This window comes from Sebastes fasciatus, chromosome 3 (genome assembly GCF_043250625.1).
Source record: "Sebastes fasciatus isolate fSebFas1 chromosome 3, fSebFas1.pri, whole genome shotgun sequence".
NCBI lineage: Eukaryota > Metazoa > Chordata > Actinopteri > Perciformes > Sebastidae > Sebastes > Sebastes fasciatus.
The window spans coordinates 2630770-2651905 of NC_133797.1; the positions used below are offsets into that span (position 1 = coordinate 2630770).

Genomic DNA, 21136 nt, shown 5'->3' on the forward strand with positions numbered 1-21136 from the left:
CATCACTTGCAAACAATTTTATTATTGCAAAATGTATCATAGGAAGCCTTCATTTTTTTTTTTTAGTCTGCACACAAAACATCAAAAGTGCATCTGATCATCGTTCTCACAGAGCACTTCAATGCACCTCAGATCACATAGTGCTGGAAGGTGGGAGCAGATCTGATCATGACAAGAATGTGTGCTTTTACATACTTTTAATTACCGCAACGTTGCAAAAGTTACTGAAAATATGACACAAAGACAAGTCCATTCAATCCAATCATACATAACTGTGTAGCCTACTCGGGACAGGCAGGGAGCGGAATCATGATTCATAGAGCACCCAGCTCTATAGTGGTGCTAATCTATTGGATTAAACAGCTCAACGGCAGTGATAACACAGATTTGTGATTGATATAATTCAAGTGAAAAAAGAGCCAGTTTTAGTCACTGCACTTCTCCAAAACATGAAATAAATAAGAGTGGCAGGGTTGTATATGTGCTGTCTTAATGGAAGTGACTTGTGCTCAGTATCAGATCTCCAGATGCAGGACTCAAAAAACACTTTACCTTTGAACGGAGAGCAAATAAAAGGAGCGTATAGCAAACATAAACCATTAATAATCTCTCATTTAAAAAGCCTGTTTTCCCTTTCAACAATGCAAATCATATTTATTGACAGAAAGGTGCTTCATTTCTCTTCATCTGCTTGTTTAAGCACGCCTAATAGCATAATCTGTCCAAGCAGCATGCATCCTTGTATAAATCTGTCCATCTGTTCACGCACGCACACACACACACACACACACACAGTGTAATTTACCATGTTTCAATATAATTTCTCTTCCTTACAAAATTCTCCATATAGCCTACATTTGTTCACCATTATCTGAGATGCAGACAGCTGAGTGTATAATCAAATTACATCCATAGAAAAGTGAAGAGTATTTACAAGAGTTAAGTGCATCTTCAATCCAAAATTTATTTGACCTAATTTGGCTTCTTAAACTAAGTTTGAAATAGCTGAAATTAGATACTGCATGTGATAAAATCTCCAGCAATAACAGGGAGCTTATAAGAAGAAATATGCAAATAATGCAATAAAAGGATCTTTTTTTTAATCTGAAATATTCAAATTGAAAACAACATCAAGGGTCCGTTTGTACATTCAAGCATCTGAAAATACAAATATATCTAATGTACATATATACAGTTGGTGTCCAGTCCAGTTACGCCGTTATATATTCCTTAAACGTGACAGTGAGGCAGTTTGTAGTAATGTCTGTGATCACTATATTCCCAAGGAAAGGCTGGAAAGAAGGAAATGTCTCCTCTTTTCTCTGTTCGTGGTTAGAAACAGACAATGAATTGTCTTTCTCCTCCTCTGTGGTTTGTTGTGTTTCAGTCTGAATTTCTGTCTGTGCGTCCATTTGTGTGTCCGTTTCATTCTGCGTGTGCACTTCAGCTGGTGTTACAGCCTGAGCTTGGGCAGCTTTAGGCCTGGACTTGACAATGCTCAAGTCAATAGGTTCTTCTTGGTCCGCATATCCACAGTCCTGCAGTCCACTGTGACCCTGGTGTCCGTTTTGGTCGACGCTGATGCTTTGGGTGGGCGATGACACAGTGTTAGGAGCGCTGATACTCCTGGAGCTCAGAAACCTCTTACTGCTCCCGTGCTCCTCGCTATCTGTGTCGGAGAGGTGGCGCTTTAGTCCTTGAAATCCACCTTGGCTTCCTCTTTTGTCCGGCGGGGAGGGAATTCCCCTATCCAAAGGCAGGGAGAGCAGATTAGGCTTGGTTGTCAATTGTAAAGGCTGATCTGCTGAGAGCTGCCCCCGACCCCTGACCTCGACGTGTTTATCCTGTTCCGTCACAGTCGGCTCCGTTTTGGGGGACTGCTCCTTTTCTTTGGGGCAACGTCCGTTAAATCCAGAACTGGGAACAGTTGCTTTGTCTTTCAGGTTTTTCGCAAATCCGTTCATGAGGCCGAGCTTCTTGACGAGTTTCATCTTCTCGAGGTGGTTCTCCGCGCTGTTGTCGCTTCCTTGCGGCGTCTTTCCAGCAGTTTCAGAATCACCGTTTTTAATCTTAGCCGCCTGCATTCCGTTCTCCATGTATTTGCTCATGACAATAACAATCCGCCCGTTCTTGTTTTTGTTCTTCACGATCTTTAGCTTGCCGTTGCTGACACCATTAGACTGCGGTGAGGCATCCTCTTTAGGTTTGACCTCCTCCGGCTCTTTGAGGCCGTTGAGGTCTGCTGGAAGTTTCTTCAGCTCCATGGTGATGTCCTTGACTTTGGTCAGGCAGCCTGAGTCCTTGTCCCGGACCCACTTCTGCTGCAGCACCGGGGGAAGGTTGTACCCCTTGTTCGCCAGCTCCGGAGCTTTTACCTCTCTGGGTTTAGCGAATATGGGCTCGTGCCCCTTGAGGTCCGGCTGGTAGTGGTGGTGCTTCTTGCTGTTGAGCTGGTAGTAGAACTTCTTGCCGTTGGCCTGCTGCTCGGCCTCGCGCTCCCTGCACAGCGGCTGGTACTGGTGGTGCTTCTTGCTGTTCAGCTGGTACTGCTGGCCCTGGGGACGGAGCATCTGGATGGGGCCGGTCTTCTGACGGCTGTCCTCGTCCAGGGACGCCTCATGAAGGTCAGCCAGAATACTGGATCTCCGGGCGAAAGAAGGAACCTGTGAAACCACACAGTTAATTAATGTTATTTCACAAAAGCACGTCATCAACATTACATGAAGAATTACGGAATGTCTTTACATAAAGTAAAGGGCATCCCTCTCAGCGGGGGGGGGTCTGATTAATGGTTAAACTGTCTACAGTAAACACATGTGTCTGTGTCAGGCTGCAACAAAAAGCCATGGTTCACTGGGGCCCATGAGCTGCACTGAAGAAATAGTGCTTGGAATGTGTGAGGGGCTCTTCTGAGGCACTCCGTTTATTTCAGGGGCCTCGGTCCATGTTCACACAGCCCCCCCCACAGCTCCCGTGCAGCTCTTCCAGCCACCGGCCCGGCCGTCACAGTGACATTTCAAAGTGTCTCCTGTGGCTGTGACCTCAGCTCCGAGGAATGTCACTGGCTGCTTTGTGTCCCGTCATTGACTTTATCCCATGTGTTACCACCAACACCCTCCTGAGAGGAACAAAAACACTCCTCGGAGGGGTTCCCCTGGCCTTTTGGACCGCTGATTGATGCGCTAAATGTACGATTCACAGGCATTTAGCTACAACTGTTAGGTCAGGGAGCTGGTCCCTAAAGAAAAAGGCACATCTATTGTTTGTAATAAATATTACAATTTTCAAAGTGGAAGCAATTCCAACACCTAAGATGTGTTGAGTTTGAGGAGCAGGGGTCTAAAAATAATGCTTCTGAGAATCCAGCATTCCACATAGACCAAGTCTTGGGACTAATGGTGCCTTCAAATGAAACTCGTGAGCTCGTATTTACAACATGGGAAGTCGTTTGCACGATATGTTCGCCATTAGGGGTGGGCGATACATCGAATATAGTCGATGTATGTATGTAAGCAACCAGAACCAGCCCCGAAGCAAATGACTCTGGCTTCCTCGCTTTCCAAAGCAATCCCATATGACAAAAAAGTGCAAAATGGAAAGAAATCACAGCCGCTGTAAACAACTACAACGCAACGCCAGTTAGCGTGGTTGAAAAGCCCGGATTCAAAAGACTCATCAAGACACTTGATCCAAAATATGAACTGCCTCGCAGCAAAGTTTTTGCAGAGAAAGCTCTACCGGAGTTCTACATTTCAGTGAGAGAAAAGTTGGCCAACCAGCTAACAGAGGAGACCCACTTCTCCACAAATACCGATCGGGGGTCCAGCAGAACGTGTGAGCCATACCTGAGTATCTCTGTACATTACATCCACAACTGGGAGTTGAAGAGTAATTGCCTTCAAACAACTTGATGATCACACGGGCGAGATAATTGCGCAAGGTTTAAAGGATGCTCTCATGTCATGGAACTTAAAAGAAGCTCGTCAGGTGTGTATCACCACAGATAACGGGGCTAACAGAACCAAAGCTGTGAGCCTGAATAAGTGGACCAGACTGCAGAGCTTTGGCCATACAGTAGGCTGCACCTTGCGATTGGTGATTCTTTCTACACTAGTGGGAAAATAATAATTCTTACTATCAGCTTACTGGTAAATATAACAATAAGTTACTTTACAATTATTACATGCAATTAAAAACTGTGTGTGTGTGTGTTATTTATTTCACAAAATATATAAAGCATGTATTGCCAGAAAACTATTTGGTTAAAGTGAATACTGTTAGATACTGTTTTGTTAAATTGAACTTGTGATTTCCCCCTTTTTGCATGCAAGATTAAAATAGTTCCAAAACTAGTTCCGAAACCACTAATGAATATAAACAAGAAGGTTTTAATGCAGACATACAGTGTGCAGCAGGGACTACAAGAATCATCATATTGATGTGATTGTATGCATCAAAGGGTTAAATCGAGCATTCATGAAGTGCTTAGAGGATATTTGAAAATATCGCGATATATATCGTGTATCGCGATATTGCCTAAAAATATCGGGATATTATTTTAGGCCATATCGCCCAGCCCTATTTGCCATTCAAGTGGTTAAGTCGGGAGAACACCGCTGCTAAGCAACGAAAATATTACCGTTACTGTCGGCGTCTAGAAGCCACAGAGGCTATCAATTTAGCACGCTAGCAAGTGGGTAACATAATGCAGTAAATGCAAAGACACAATGACAGAGGAAAAGGATGAGGCTGTTGGGAATATCAACATTTTCCTCAGACATATTAAGAAGACAAACAATATACGACTAAAATTACAACGTCAACAAACACGTCACAAATTGTGAACTCGGAGCTTTCAGAAACGTTCCACTTCAGAAGTCGTGAATACCACATGAGGTTCTTATGGACTCTATTGGTGAACACGGTAAACATGACAAACACCTTAAAGCCCTGTTTCCACCGCAGGAACTTTCCCCCGGACAATTTACTTTACGGGGCCTTTTTACCCCCCAAAAAGGCCTTGATCATGGGGTAGTACTTTCTGAGAGTACAGGAACTTTCGGGGGGGGCGGTTTGCAGAGATGACACACACAACTCCGCTGCTTCAACGGCTTCAATTCGTGTACCGCTTCATTCATAAACAGGGAAGTACTCTGGCGTCGATTTAGGACCAATTTAGGACGAGGGAAAAACATTTTTCTTTGTTTGATAACATTGAAAGTAAAGTGAGACTCTGCTGTCGGCTTCCCGACTCATTCGAAAAAACAAAGAGAGAAAGTCACTGGAACTTTTGGTGGAAACCCAGCAGGATATCTCTCCCCATCGCTGCTTCCATTCTGACCGTTACTTTTTAAATCTGCCTCTTGTGACTTTATGGAAGTGTAATATTGAGTGTCCCTTTAAATCTGCCTTATATCTGAAATTCAACAATATTTTTCTATATTGCTTCATTTCATTTGAGAGGGAATTCTACATGAAACTGGATCTGAAGCATAGCTGTAATTCATCATTCACATCACTGATAATCACGAGGCAGTATCATTATTCCCTCACCTGAACCAGAAGGTGCTTGGGCTTCGGTCCTCTCTTGCGATATCCCATCAGCTGCTCTTGGCGTTCCCTGTGGGAGAGCAAAAAACAGTAGCCAATCAGTGAAACCATCTAACAGAGACGAGTCGCCGTTGCATGGCAACACAACGTCACGGGTGTCCTCCTCAGGCTCAATCAGAAAGCGCTGAGCCCGCGTTACAGGTTGGAGTTCCCGATGCAAAGTGAAATTCATTCAACACGGATTAAAAAGGGAGCATGCATTTTAATTTCACTGTTATGTATTTACCTTCTCACAGTAGCCTAACCTTTCTTCATGTTTAATACCTCATAACACTCATCCTCAACTGCTGTAAAAAGGTCATTCCACCCTCAATAACACTCAATACCCCGTGTAATGTGTGCATCCACAGTAGAAGATAAAGGCCAGCTCCTTCTCTGACTTTCCTTAGCTTTCCTGTCTCCATGCGAGTCTCTCCGAGGCAGTAACTCAATACCGCAGACACCAGTGATGTCAGTCCCCTCCCCCACCCTCCTCCCTCACATCTAATTACAATGACGACTCGGTGTATTTTCATAGCCTGGCGTTCAGACGATCTGGCTCCCCGGAGAGACACGCAATTAGTTTCAATAAAATCGCTCCTCTTTAAAGAGAGAAAGAGAGAGAGGGAGAGGGAGAGAGAGAGAGAATTGCAAAAACAGACACACAGAGTGACGTCGGTGTTTTGCTTGAACGTGTGACCTGCACCTGAAAGGGTTCAGCGAGCTAAAGGTGAGGGAGGCTACAGGAGAAAAGCCAGGGACAGTTTAGCACGCCGTGCTTTGAAGAAATTCAATGACACTGTCCTTCATGTGGAGCTGTCTGGTCAGTCACTCAACACACTATTAAGCAGTTAGCCAAGCAGCTAATTTCACCATGGAAGCCCACTCTGAAGGCCCATTCTCCTTCACTAATAGAGAACATGAGGGAGTTCCTCTGGTTGGACGTTGAGCGACGGTGCACGCACCTCAAATTTATAACAATTACCAAACCACTATTTGGTTCCCTGCTCACTTCAATCTTCATTTCCTCTTGCCTTTCCACGAATTCATGAGCAGATTAAGGAAAGTCGTGCACCATGATTTAAAGCCCACACACACTCAGTTTATTGTTACATCACTTGGAAGTTTCTCTGTGAACTTAAATCTCAGTTTAAGACGTGGACATATGAGCAGTTTGTGACATCACAACTGGTTTAGAAGCCAATGATGGTCCAATATGCAGCTTACACAAGAGTGAATTTGAAACCTCCAGTACACACACACAAAATGAGAATTGACTGTTCAGTGAAGTAGGAGACATGTTGGGTCTCACAGTTCAACTTTTGAAATGATCAGGGCTGTCAAAGTTAACGTGATTACGCGTTAACGCAAATTTGTTTTAATGCCACTAATTTCTTTAACGCAGTCGATCTTTTGGAGATCGTAGCGGGATCAGCTTTAACCCTACCTAAAGAATCCATCGGTACCAACCATGTCATACTAACTTATCGTGAAGGAGGTTAAATAACGCTCCAAAGTTACACTAAATTTTGGTGAGGAAAAACTGGCACGGCCATTTTCAAAGTGGTCCCTTGACTTCTGACCTCCAGATATGTGAATGTAAATGGGTTCTATGGGTACCCACGAGTCTCCCCTTTACAGCCCTTTAAGGTACATTTTGAAAAAAAATTTACGATATATTTTGTATCAATTAACAGCCCTAGAAATGAACAATATTCATAGTTTCTAGGATTTTCAATGAGGAAGAAAATTTCAATAATTTTTAACTAACTTTTTTGTGAAAAAACCCCACATCACATATACATAATTATTCAAAGCAGAGCATTTTTTTTATGTCTTTAAACATTTCTACAGGGTGTCTGAAATCTAGTGAAATAATAGTGTACACCAGTGGAGTCTGAAAGTATTAGCCAAATTAGCAATTAGCCAAACAGAGCTTTTATTTTGGTACATTTTTTTTAGCCTAATCAATAATAATTGGTTTATTGGGTAATGCGATGGGTATGCTGTGGAAGATGACACAGGTGCATCTGGTGACTGGGTGGTGGTACAGCAGGTAGCACTTCAGCATGATAACCTGATGCTGACACACCAATAACTATCAGGTGACAGAAAGTAGATGCAGCAAAGTGTCACAGTTTGCTCTGTTAACCCTGACCTGAGTTTAACCCTAACCTGACCGTCTGATGACCCCCCCCCCCCCCAGAAGCTGAATTTCTGCACATTCACTGACACATTATGTAGCTAGTTTATGATCAGAGTGACCAGGCCAGGAGAGCTCCTCCTTTAGACATGTGGAGGAGTAACAGACGGTTAATGTTGTGTGAAGAACTGGAAATGTAAGAAACGGTTCATCCAAACCGGTTTGTGATAATGTGTGATTTATATTGTGAACCTCTTCTCTTGTGAGGCCGGTTGATCAGACTCTAAACTCACCTGTCTTGGAAGGCATCGAGCAGTCTGGGGTCCAGGATGTTTTCCTCTGGTTCCCACGTGTTGTATCTATTCAGAGAGCAGACAGAGAGCAGACAGTGAGCAGTGAGGACACGTTGGCCTGTCACACAGTGCATGGCACACATTGGCCTGTCACACAGTGCATGGCACACATTCACAGACACCAGCTCAGGACACAAGGTTATTTTAGCACCACAACGACCCTTCACTTGTAAATCCTCCCAGAGCTCATATCTGTAGGCACGTCCATGTGTAAACAACACGCGGAGACACTCGCACTCCCTGTGGACGCACGTGTAATAAATCATGAGTAACTTTTACGCGCGGCTGTAGGAGGGGGGGCGGGGGGAATCCAATGGCCCAGCCTCGTCTCAGCTCTAGATAGATGGACATTTGTTAAACAATGACAGACATGTCCTCCTTTAATTGGCACACTGGGGATTGCATCCATGGTGAAACACCATCAACCACATCCATCTCACATCCATCCTCGAGGCCAACGCGTTGAGCGCCCAAAGCAAGAACGCGCAACCGCCCATATGCGCGCCCACGCTCGCACGGATGCACACACTTGTGTTTTGAACGGCGTGCTATCATCGTGCATGGTGTTAGACTTGAAAATGGGACTTACTTTGGGGACCATCCTCTCCACTTGACCAGGTACTCGAACCTCCCCTGTGGACGGAGACAAACGGAGAGAAGCAGCGTTACTTTACGCAGCAGAACGCGCTCATTGCACCGTCACCTGACACATGAGCTCAGGAAAAATACACCAAAAAACATGTAGTCCGTGTAAGAAGGTGAAGGCAGAGCAATGAGGAATGCTCCTCTCCATGTGCATGTGTGTAAAGATGTCCTTCAGTCGCTCTTGTTACCAACCTTTCTGCTGCGCTTCTTCTCGATGCTTTCCACCGCAAAGACGTGCTCTCCCGCGGCGGGCAGCTCCATGTTCCGATACGAGATACAAGAGGAGCGGCTCTTCTCTCTGCTTTCAGCTATCCGACACCTTCTGCTCGCTTTCAGGCCCGGTTTTTTCCTGCAGCTCGTCTGATGTGAAACACTAGAGCCCCCTCCTCCTCTTCTCCTCTGTCTTCCCTCGCTTTCCCTCACAGAGACTCAGAGAGAGACTCGCTCTGCAGCCTGACGGAGCTGCAGCTACTAAACACTGCATGCAAATAGCCGTTGGTGTGACGTCAGACGAGAGGGAGGTAACATGGGCGGGGTTTGGGCCCCGTGCTGCGTTCAGGTGCTGTGGGGAAAACGTGTCATCACGACTTTGGTGGCATATGAACAATCTGTAAATAGTTATTATGTAGGAAAAGACCGATTTCCTATGAAAACACTAAGGTGTGGCATTTAGTGAGGAGTATGGAAACCATGGCAACAACTACAAGAGTGAATTATAGTATTATAGATTAGTTTAGCTTGTTGTTTGACCTTCTTTGTAGACTATTAATTAGCTCTTTCTTTGTATTTGAACTCCTTATTTAGTCAACCTAATTTAGTCAGTATCTGCAAGAATAAAATGATGAGCTTATTAAGGCATCAATGAACACACACTGTGCACACTTCTTCTTTGCTATGCTGTTGTAGCACAAAACCATAAGAAAACACAATTATTACAGGCAATATTTCCTCTAAGACAGGGAACCAAGACTTGTACCTTGGAAGAAAGTGAAGTTTCTTATTTATTTATTATTCATCTTTCTACTCATCTCATAACCCATATCTCATTTCTCTTTTTCATTACATTTGTGCAATACTGTCGGAAATACTGTCACTTTCTTACACACACAATCCTCATTTTCATATGTATATAGTACTATATGTACACTTAATGTCATTTTATTTGATCTTATCATTGCCCTTCTTATTGATGTTATTCTATCTTATTATTGTCATTCTATCTTATCTTATATATTGCTTTATTGCTGAGCTGACCTGTTCGCTCATCCCATACATTTCATTGTGCTGTTGAACCTGTGTTAACCTGCACATGACAAATAAACTGAAACTTTGCTCCAATTGATCTCCCGAGTCTTCCCTCATCCCTCTCTGTCTGAGAAGACGTTCCAATGTGTGAAGTTAGCTAATGTGTTTGGTTGGAAATCAAACCGACATATAGGCTATACTTCCATGATACAGGAATCCTGCACAGAGACTAATAATCATACCTGACATTCAGGCAGGCACATTCGCAAAAAACTGATTGTGGTTCTTCAAAGTACGAGCTGAGATGAGACACTGAACGCATCCTGCCTGCCTCTTGTGTGGCTGGATGTGGAGCGGGGGTGTGTGCTGTGAAAGAGGAGAGCTGCTGAGATGGCCTCAATGCGCTGCTCAACCACTCTAATGCTGCAGCCTGGAGAGGCCTTCTACTGCATTTAGTGTTTTCAGTCTCGCCACATCAGGAACATCGTAGATCCTACCACACACACACTCACACTCACACGCACACACACACGCAGAGCTATCCACAATGTATTGATGAGCGGGGCACATGAGACAGTTGTTGTGTTCACTTGTAATTATGAGACAATCAATATCACAAAACGAATTATTCCACCTGAAAACTCATAACAGGCCCAGCCGACGTGAAGGCCAGAGTCAGAGCCCGGTCCAGATTCCGGTCCAAAGCCCGGTCCAGATCCACACTGGACCTACACTGGATCTACACTGATCCGTGCCCGCCGGCCGCCGCCAGAACAAGGCCTCTATAGGTCTATATGCCGGGGGAATCCCGGTGCAACCCTTCCTCATCAGGTGCTGCTGCAGCGTCAGACTGAGCTGATCATCTGGAGGATGATAACGCGCCATGAATCCGTGCTCGTGTTGAGTTAGATCGCGTGCTGTTCTGCATGTTACAGCAGAGATATCTCCGCGTCCTCTGTGAGTCAAGGTCACACAAAGACATGACACGTCAGCCGGCGCCGTGTCGCGTTGGTTTTCACGGTGGATTTTCGCAGTGTTAAAAGAGAGCGATGTAGGTCAGCATCCCATCCGACTATATGGAGCACCGACAGGACCGGCACCAGCCGGGTCCGTTATCAGTTGGCACAGAGAGCCTGCAGACATGACTCACGGTATGAACCGGCCCGGGCCTGACGGTGAAGACACACACACGCACAGACCTCTGGCTCCACAAACCCAGAGTTTCGTTGTAAATGTCAGCTGTAAGTGAAGATTAAAAATTGTTGTGGACAAAGAGGGGCTCACAAAAATCCCACATCCAGCTGCTTACTGCCACTGGCTCCTTCATCCAGATGTGTTTTTGTTATTCATTAGACTCACATCTGCAGCACGGATGCATTTTCGATGCGTTGCTTTCTAAATCAACCCGTTCTATTCTCTCTAAAGCCCTCATTGCATTGTTTCATACGGTGTGAGTGAATTTAATTCAGCAGTGAAAGGGTTAAAGAGCAGGCTTCCCGCAGGCTGCAGCGCTCGGCCTATTGCAGCCGCGCACGACAGTATGTCCTTATAAGGCAATGAGGACAAATGAGCTCTGAAATATCAGCAGAAATGTCCGACTGGAGGACATGAACGATGTGTGGTGTCTTCAAGGAGCCGTTCATTAGAACACTGTGTGTGATAACAGCCCTCGCGCTTCACCGGCTCGCTCTCTGCGGCACGACGGGGCTCGCGCGCAGCAGTTCAGGCGCGCGCACAAGGGGCGCAGCGCATAATTCAGCTGCGTCACATTCCTAAATTATAAAGACACGCAGCAGAAACACATGGTGGTCAATTAGAGCTCGATGGGACGTATTAGTGTGTTTACCGTGTCACCTGTCTCTGTGTCACCAGTCTGTGTGTCACCGCTCCGCATGATGCGTTCACACACAGATAACAGTATCGATCAGATGAGCTCTTTAGGCCTCTATGTCTCATATTGTATCAGTACATGCCAAAGGTTGACACAGCGCTCACGCGACAGTTTTTGTCCAAATGTTAAGAGCTTTGGAACACGGCACGTGCTCCAAGGGCGGATGGAATGCGATGCAAGCACGTGCGTGTGTTATTAATGGTATACCGCGCACGCAGAAACTTCACCTGAGCAGCACCGCGGAGCCGCAGTCCACGTGCGCGTTAACGAGAACATCAGCAAAAGGCATTCAGACAGCGGTTCTCCAGCTGTTTAAAAGCACCACGCATTTCATATTTCGATGTAAAATAAAGCAGAATTTAGGGAAAATTATTTTCAATAATAAAAAAATAATAATATCAAAAACCAATAAACCCCTGACGTCAGAGGCGATCAAACAGGTGTGGTGTGTTTAGAGTACACTCATAAACAACTCCGGTTTCAACCCGCCTGTAATATCATGTCAGAGGAGCGCTGAGGTTGCTGCCCATTTCTCAGGAAAAATAGGACGATCCCTTTCTCACTTCACTGTCTTTATTCTTTCATTTGTGGACACGAAAATTGTCTTTCACATGGAACAGCGCGATGTGCAGGTGATTTTACTGAATTACTGCACATGAAAAAAATCATTTTCCTTCAGTAAAAGCAGCACATGAGAAATCCACAATAAATGACAGAGAAGGGAGCCTATTTTACACACTATTTTGAATGGAGTAAATGCAACTGTAACCCCTTTCACATTATATATATATATATATATATATATATATATATATGTATCCTGAAATTAATACTCTTATCAAAACCCATTAAGGTAAGGAAGTTATAATTGTAAAATAAATCATGATGTTATTTAGCTCATTACTTGTTCAGCTGTAGCTCTTTGGTAATTGTTTGCAGTCATTTGTTCACTTTTATAGATTGACTCCACACCTGCACCTTTTAAAAGTTACATAAGACAGTGACATACAGTTTCTCCTCTACACTAAATAACTAACCTAAAGCACATGATTGCTATGCTATAGTCTGTATGTCATTAATGGAGAAGCATAAATGGAAAAAGGGACTCTTTAACAGTGACATAATGAAGGGAGGAAAGAAGTTGATCCATTACTGTGATGAGGAGTGAAACACAAAGCAAAATGAAGAATATTTGCTTTCTTAAAACACATCTGTTTGTCAGAGGAGTGTTCAGTGTACCACATACTGACACAGTAAAGACACACAAACTGTTTTGACTTGACACAAAGAGGAAGTGAAAATTAGAGTTCCAGTGAAGGGCTATTAAAGGGGATTTCTACTGCACATACAGGGAGGAGCAGCAGCAGCAGCAGCAGCAGCAGCAGCAGCAGCAGCAGCAGCAGCAGCAGCAGGTGAACACCAGAGCTGATGTTTATGGGCAAATAGGCTCAGATCCGTGGATCCGGTGACGCCACAGCTCCCCCCCCCTGCCCCCCTAAGTGAGGGCATCTGATTGAGATGACATTTCCACGTAGGAAAAAGTGACGCCCTGTCTGCGTCACAGTGGCGGAGCACGGATCAAATGACAGCAGAGGAAAAACAGGAGGATGGAAGGGAGACGAGGTGTCATGACACAAAGTCCAGTGGAAAGGATGTGATTCATTACAGCACATATTTACTCTGAAGGAAAATAGACCCACATCAGCAAATACTGTTTAAACCTCAGGAGAAAGAAGTGGAGAGGAGATTCACTTTGTCTAAAGCAGTGATTCTCAAAGTGGGGTCCGGGGACCCCCAGGGGTCCGTGTCACTCTGTCAGGGGGTCCGTAAAATAATTAGCTATAAATTATTAAACTGTAATGTATCATTAAAAAGTGCATATCTACAGATGGGGACTATTTGCACCGATAAAACAAACACATGGTGTCCATTACTCCCACCCATGTTAGCTTTGGGCCAATAGAAGTTCTGATTGTGACACAGAGCAATGAGTTCATTATTTTGAAGTTGAAGCACTTACAGCTTTAGACTGGTAAATATAAATTTCTGGATTTATTGGGACTATGCCAGTCTTGAGATCAGTTTCGTGAAATGTAGACTATAAATGCTGTTGAGTTGAGTCCAAATGCTAATTTTAATAAATTCCCCTTCTGTTTAAAAGTATATCAGTGGTATTAACATTCAATAACATTGCTAATGACCCCGCTGTGGGATTAATAAAGGATTATCTCATTTTATCTTATCTTAACATGATTCAAATTGAAATGTGTAATCACTGTGAAGCAGGTCGGAAGTATTTAGGTTGAATCTTTTTAGAATACAAATAGCATCTATAGGAGTACAAATGACAGTAAGCATATGCTTAATCGGTGTTACGATTATGAGGGGGTCCTTTGGAAAATGTTCTCCCCTGTGAGGGTTCCTTGGCCCCAAAACAGTTTGAGAAAGTCTTCTGACCGTTAGGATTCATTAAGAAGTGAATTTACTGAAGTGGTATTTAATAATCCTAAATGAAAAGATGACTGAGTACCTGCTGCTGAAACAAAGGATTTACTGAAGTGGTATTTAATAATCCTAAATGAAAAGATGACTGAGTACCTGCTGAAAACAAAGGATAACAGACTCCGTTATGGAAGCCAAATAATTCCAGATTTTCACATTTTAACATCAGCTGAAAGCTTCCTTCCCTACAGTGTTGAGAATTTGACTTGCCATATGTTTGTTTAATTTTTCAAACTCAAAATGCCTGATGTTTCAGCTGGGAACAGGACCGTGTTCTGGAGCAGCTCCTGAAACTGTGGCAGTTTAAATCGATGTTACACGGAGAGGAGTGGGCTTAATGTTACTTTTACTGTTAAAACGGTGCAAAGGTTGCACTTGCGGTTCGTTGACAGCCACAGCTGAACAGCCCGAACTGTCATCACTCCATTTCACTATTCATTGTATATTCAGCTGGGACTTTAAATTTTTTTTTTTTTTAACAAAGATCATACAAGTGAGTCATCGCTGCAGTGCCGGCAGGTTTTAATGCACCTTTAACAACAGCTCAGCCGGCTCTCATGAGGTCATTTATTGGTTTTGGTAGCAGTAACGGATAATGAGAGAGAGAAAAGGAGAACTAGATTAATAATAATGTTGTTAACTGAGCAGATTTCTGGCACAACACGTATTTTTGTTCATTTCTTTGGCACAGCACCTGTCAGAGATTTTATCATTAAACACACTTTCACCGTTTGATGTGACAATCTGATGGCACAAAACTACTGTAAATCACGGGACTGAAATAAAACTGACAACGAGAATATCGATCACTTGTCAGTATTTCATATTTATTGGATGACTTATGGGCTGGATCTTTATATTTTGTGTTAGTATAAGCTGTTTTGTGTTAAAAAATAGGGCTGTCAATCGATTAATATATATATATATATATATATATATATATATATATATATATATATATATATGCTGCTTTATGTAAAATGTACGTATATATTTATAATTGTAAATCAATGAAAAACACAAAATAATGACAAATATTGTCCAGAAACCCTCACAGGTACTGCATTTAGCATAAAACAATATGATCAAATCATAACATGGCAAACTTGCCATGACTTGCCTCAAACTGCATGTGATTATCATAAAGTGGGCATGTCTGTAAAGGGGAGACTCGTGGGTACCCATAGAACCCATTTTAAATCACTTATATTGAGATCAGAGGTCAAGGAACCCCTTTGCATATGACCATGACAGTTTTTCCTCGCCAAAATTTAGCGCATATTTTGAGCCTCCTTCATGACAACCTTTAAAACTGAGCCCGCTACGACCTAAAAATCACAACTTTGTCAGCCCCAGATAATATACGCTGTCATGTGTTAAGTAATTAATAATGTTTATTGTTCTAATTGACATGATGTATTTTAGCCTGTTATAAGCAGCAGTGGTGTGTTAAATGAGCGCACGCCTCTAACGTCTTCAGGGTTTTGTGTTTGTGGCAGCCACAAAAGGAAAATGTAATCTCCAGAGCGGCCCTCTAAAGAATCTTGATTTCCCACCGTGTGCCTGCATGTGACAAATCTTTTTAACCTGCAGAGGAGACAGAGTCAATTCTTCTGGATTCATGAAGTCACACTCATTATCTGCTCCTTTGAGTATAATTCAAAAGGCTTTAGAGGTGCACAAAGCGAGAGCAACACATAAATCACCAGCACGCAATTAGGGATTCAAGACGCAAAATCCTGATATCGAAGTTATTTTCATCTGAAATGACGTCGGAGCTAATGGTGCACATGACTCATGGGTGAAATGAGTCTCATGGGAGGTTTTCTAAAGAGTCCTCCTGCTTACGTCAACAGCGCTCCTGCTCACGACGCAAGCTGTTTGCGTCTCCTGTGCATTCAGACACACAGAAGGGGGGGGGGGGGTGCCCTGACATCAGAGTGACTCAGACTCCTATCTAGACGTGTAATTGATGAAGATGTGTGTTTGTGTGTGTGGGTGTATGTGTGTGTTTGTGTGTGTGTGTGTGTGTGTGTCAACGTCAGAGGCAGGTAGCAGTCATGACTGTCGGAGCAGTGACTGCTGTGCTCGGTGACTCACGGCAGAGAAGTACATAATGGATGTTGCATTGATAGTGACGTGGGTTAAAGCTGGAGTAGGCATTTTGGAGCAAATATGATTAAAAAAGTTATCTTTTATAAAACAGTCACTATATCGTGACAGTAGTACATGAAACAGGTAACCTGAAAAAAAATCATGTTCCTCTGTGTCCTCCGGTGCTCCTAACGGCATCTGCAAGATTTTACAGACCGGAGGAAAACAACCAGTAAGAGCTGATCTGAGGTCTGCTGTCCATGAGAGCCGGCTGTCAATCACTTGCGAACTCGGTCACTAGGCAGCGCTGATCAAATATGAATCAATATTCTGTTACTGTAATGTATATTTCTCTCCTCAGATGTTCTCAGAATCATCTTGTAGTGTACTTTATAGCTGTAAAAATTAGAAAGCCGCCGCCACTGTGAAATCTGTTGAAGGAACGCCAAGTTCCGGTCACATGACTTCAGCACAGCCAATAGGAACGCTCTCTCTCTGAAATGACCTGTGATTGGTCAAAGTCTCCCGTCACGGGCTAGATGTTCTAAAGCCTGAAAACAGAGCCATGAGGAGGAGCAGAAGTCTAGTTTTCTCTCAGAACACTTGAATTACAATATGCTGAAAGGTTATCATGGAATTTTAGCCAAATGATGCCAAAAATATACTGCCTACTGCCACTTTAAGCCTCCCTCATACATTGTGCTCTCTCACACACACAAGTTGAAAGTATTTATCATTAAGGGCGGAAAAAAAATCGATTCACCTATGTATCGCCATTTTTTAATAATGACTTTGAAATTGATTTTTTTAATGCCAGAATCGATATATTTGCTTCAGTTGAGTCTATGCGGAGGTAGAAGGAAGTTACCGCTTTTATTGTTGTAGTCTGAGTAACGCGACTACATATCCGTTCCGTATCCTTCAACCAAAACAAACCGCAGTCGGCCGCAGCGAGCCCAAACGAGAACGAGCTGACGGGAGAGCTACAACAGACTTGGTGAAGTTGGCAAAAGTATACATGTTTGACTGACGTCCGGTTTTCAAAATAAGGTGTTAACAAAGGGAACTGGACATACAAAATACATATCTGGAAATAAGATTAATTGGATTGAATTCCCCAGAAGTATAAAACATTATATGACCCTTATAAATCAAAAAGAAAATACCATTAATCTGTGAGAGAAAGGTTTTTAATTCTTTGATTTATTTGGTTGCTGGAAAAAAATATAATAAATAATGTCTGACAATGACTGATATATTTGACTTCAGGACATCTCTGACTACATACATACATGCTGAAAATCCCCCAAAAAATGTTCCAAAGTAAAAGTCCTTAGAAGTGTATGATTCAACTTTCCCCCATGGTCTAGTGTTAAAATAGTTAACAAAAATCACAATAAATCGTAATATTGAATCGTAATACCTGTAGAATTGCAATACTTAAAAATCGCAATACATATCGAATCGACACCCAAGTATCATGATAGTCTTGAAACGGGATATAGGTGTATTATCCCAGCTCTATTTATCATATACATTTTCCAACAGTTGCTCTCTTACCCTGCCTGACTCATAGTTGAACCATAAACCGATGCTTTATTACACTCCTTGGAGGTGTATTTCTGTGCAGCAGCATCTGACCGCCTGGTTCTCCTCCGGTGCCAACGGTGCCCGTGGAAATAATTGTGTGTCTGGCAGGGAGCGGTGTAGACGACATGTGTGTTGTCGGTGGGGAGGCTGGAGGAGACACAGAGACGGCAGCTGAGTGGAGTCTGGTTAGGAGTGGGCACGTGGATTCATTTGATGGTCAGGTCAACAGGTCAAGAGGGCAGCAGTCATGTACATGCACCATACAGACAGAGACGTGTGTGTGTGCTCAGGTAGAAGAGGCAGGGGATTGGACTGGCAGAGATCCTCGGGAACTAAAGGCACACAAGGAAGTCAAACAGAGAGGTGCCAAGCAGAACGGAGCTGTAACATGTCAGAACCAGATGGCCAACTGATTTAAAGCTTGACAGCCTCAACATGTGTGTGAATGTCATGCTGGAGGAGAGCCTATAAACAACTAAAGAGAAGTCTCTTATACTGACACAAGTCCTGCCCTTCTCCCATCACTGTGAAGCACTTTGTCATAAAACGGCCTTTACAGCTGCTCCAAAATCACCATCCAAAATACAAAATACATATCTGGAAATCCAGATAAACTGAAGTCCATTTTGAAATGGACGACGGACTGAATTGATTTGGGGAGTCAGAAAAGGGGGAGGTTATGCAGTCTAAATGTTTTGGGAATGCAGGGGAGGGTCTCTTAATTTGAGATTGTAATTTCAGCAAACTAAGAACTAAATAATTGATATAATCTTATAATATATTCTAGATACACACCTGAACTCAGACGGTGTCTACAAACGGTTTGAATTCCATTTGTTTAAGCTTTAGACGATATGTACAACAATTAAAGAAAATAACATTTAATAATCCTGAAATCAGATACTCCCCCACCCCCGTATTCTGTACATCGATTTTCTCTCAGGATCCTACACAGATTATTTCTTTCCTCAAAGGCCCCGACACACCAAGCCAGACACTTTGAGGCCGTCGGTGAGCGTCTGTCGGTCTAGTTTTTTCGGTGTGTCCCGCACTGTCGGCTCTAGTCTGCCCCTGTCTGCCCCTGTCTGAGTTTTTTCAGTCGATTCAGCATCACTCAGAAATCACTCTGATTGGCTGTTCAGTTTAAATGAATCAGTGCACGTGAAGAGAAACGGAAATGAGGAAAGCACGCCTACGAGTAGGATCAAGAGGAAAAAACACAGAAGGCTCTTCTCATTTTTCATCTTCATCTCATTTGATCATTCCAACACACGGATATTTTCACAGCAACATGAACATCTGGAATGAAGCTAAGTGGTGAGTGAGAGTGGTGGGAAAATGGTCGGTAAATGCGCTTTGTTTCATGTGCATATTATAACAACGGCTTGTATATCTGTCCTCGGTCTTCCTGTTTCCTTTTGTGAATGATGAATCCAGACTACCGGCGTCTGCTGGTGTGGAGAATTATTTAATCTCACGCGGACGCAGAACGTATGTACTAACTGGCCGTCGGCTGTCGTCTTTGGTCGGCCTTCATCGCCGCTAGTTCTATGATGTCAGCTTGGTGTGTCTGGGCCTTGTCACTAACCCATCAAAATGAAATGGGGCCATTACTTTTCAGTAAGCATATGGACCAAAAATATTTGGATTGAAGAATTTGAGAAACTATAACAGTAGGTTGAAATCCATTATTGGAAAAGATTGGCCACCAAGCAGCAGGAATGAGGCGAGTCACCTTGAGGAGCAGCTGAAGGGAAAAAGAAGGACCTCAAGAGGGGGAAAAACTGCCATGAGCCCACACAAAAGCCCAACATGCAGGATCTGGCCCTTCTGAGCCAGGTGGAAGCTCTGAATCGGAAAGGGGATGAGTGGATGACCGAACGTGACACTGAGCTTCCAGAGAGAGCTGTCTGCAGAGAGGAGGCCTTCAAAAACTAGCCCAGCATCAAGAGGGAACCCTCCTCTAAAGAGGAGAGGAGCTCCTGAAACAAGCTCACTGAAAAACAGGAGGACTTTAGAAAGGAGCTGCTTCTGAGAAGATCTGGGTGGCTAGGATCAGAGAGTTTCAGGTATCTTATAAGAACAAGAATAACCACGATGGCAGGATGGCTGCTGCTGAAAATAGTTCATTGAAATAAATATGAGAAGCATACATACGAGCCTATATGAGCCTGCAGGCTTTCTGCCAGCACCCCAGCAGCTGCTTAGTTTGCTTAAAATGAGAGACTGAAATTCACAATATTTGATTACATTTTACATTCCTGTTTCCTATCCTGTTTATTAGTGGTTGAAAGATTGGTCTACACTACTATCAGCAAGAAATAGTGTGCATCGTTGCAACTAGGGATGCACCGATACCACTTTTTTTCAGACCGAGTACAAGTACTTACATTTGGGTACTCGCCGATACCGAGTACCGATACGAGTACTTCTCTGTGCCAAAAGACCCTCGTTAACAGCCAGCTGGAGAAGTGAGCGACACACGGCAGGCTGGGGAGTCCCGCATACGAGGAGGTGTGCCACAACCGGCTCTAGGTTGGCTTGGAAAGGCGCAGGGCGAAGGTGGCTCGCGGCCGCAGCTTTACAGCTTTTTCCCATAGACTTACATTGAGAAAGAGACGTCTGTAACTCAGCGGATCATTTATTTTGAGGTAAATTAACTTCTCAGTTTGAACACTCCAATATCCCTTATTTAAATCATTAGGTCCTAAAAGTTGTAAATAGCACAAATAGCTGAATCCAGAGTTATTTCCCTTCCTCCGTTCATGTGAATGAGACCCAGACCGAGGCTGGAGCGAGGGCTGGGAGGAGGAGTTAAAGGAAACGCTACTGCGCCTGCTCTATGAGCCCGATGACTGCGGAAGATCGCCGGATAATCCGGATACTTTATCACTCGGCAGTCGAGCCATTTTGGCTTCATGCGCCACTGAGACACTCTCATAGGAATGAACGGGAGCCTCCAACGCTGTATCCAGTTCTCCTTATACATCCATGAGACTGACAATACTAACGACTCACGTGACCAGTGACTCACAGGACTGACGAAACCGTCGAGTCACGTGACGAAAGACTGATGTGACAAAA

The 21136-nt window shown here is 43.6% G+C and overlaps 1 protein-coding gene across 1 annotated transcript; it reads right to left on the reverse strand.

Moving 5' to 3' along the window:
• Positions 1-2: 2 nt before the first annotated feature.
• On the reverse strand, positions 3-9232 carry LOC141763284 (E3 SUMO-protein ligase CBX4-like). The gene is made up of 5 exons (XM_074627858.1): positions 8923-9232; positions 8675-8718; positions 8026-8091; positions 5554-5620; positions 3-2663 (listed from the first exon to the last, which is right to left on the reverse strand). Exons 1-5 carry the CDS (start codon positions 8989-8991, stop codon positions 1212-1214), a joined length of 1698 nt encoding a protein of 565 aa, XP_074483959.1. The 5' UTR covers positions 8992-9232; the 3' UTR covers positions 3-1211.
• Between the last annotated feature and the right edge of the window lie 11904 nt (positions 9233-21136).

Bases quoted from the DNA above. Each gene is read 5' to 3' on its own strand.
- LOC141763284 (XM_074627858.1), bottom strand. From the start codon at position 8,991: ATGGAGCTGCCCGCCGCGGGAGAGCACGTCTTTGCGGTGGAAAGCATC. The intron at 8,092-8,674 runs GTAAGTCCCATT...CTCTCTGAATAG, and splicing joins TGGAGAGGATGGTCCCCAAA to ATACAACACGTGGGAACCAG. The intron at 2,664-5,553 runs GTGAGGGAATAA...GTGGTTTCACAG, and splicing joins CCAAGCACCTTCTGGTTCAG to GTTCCTTCTTTCGCCCGGAG.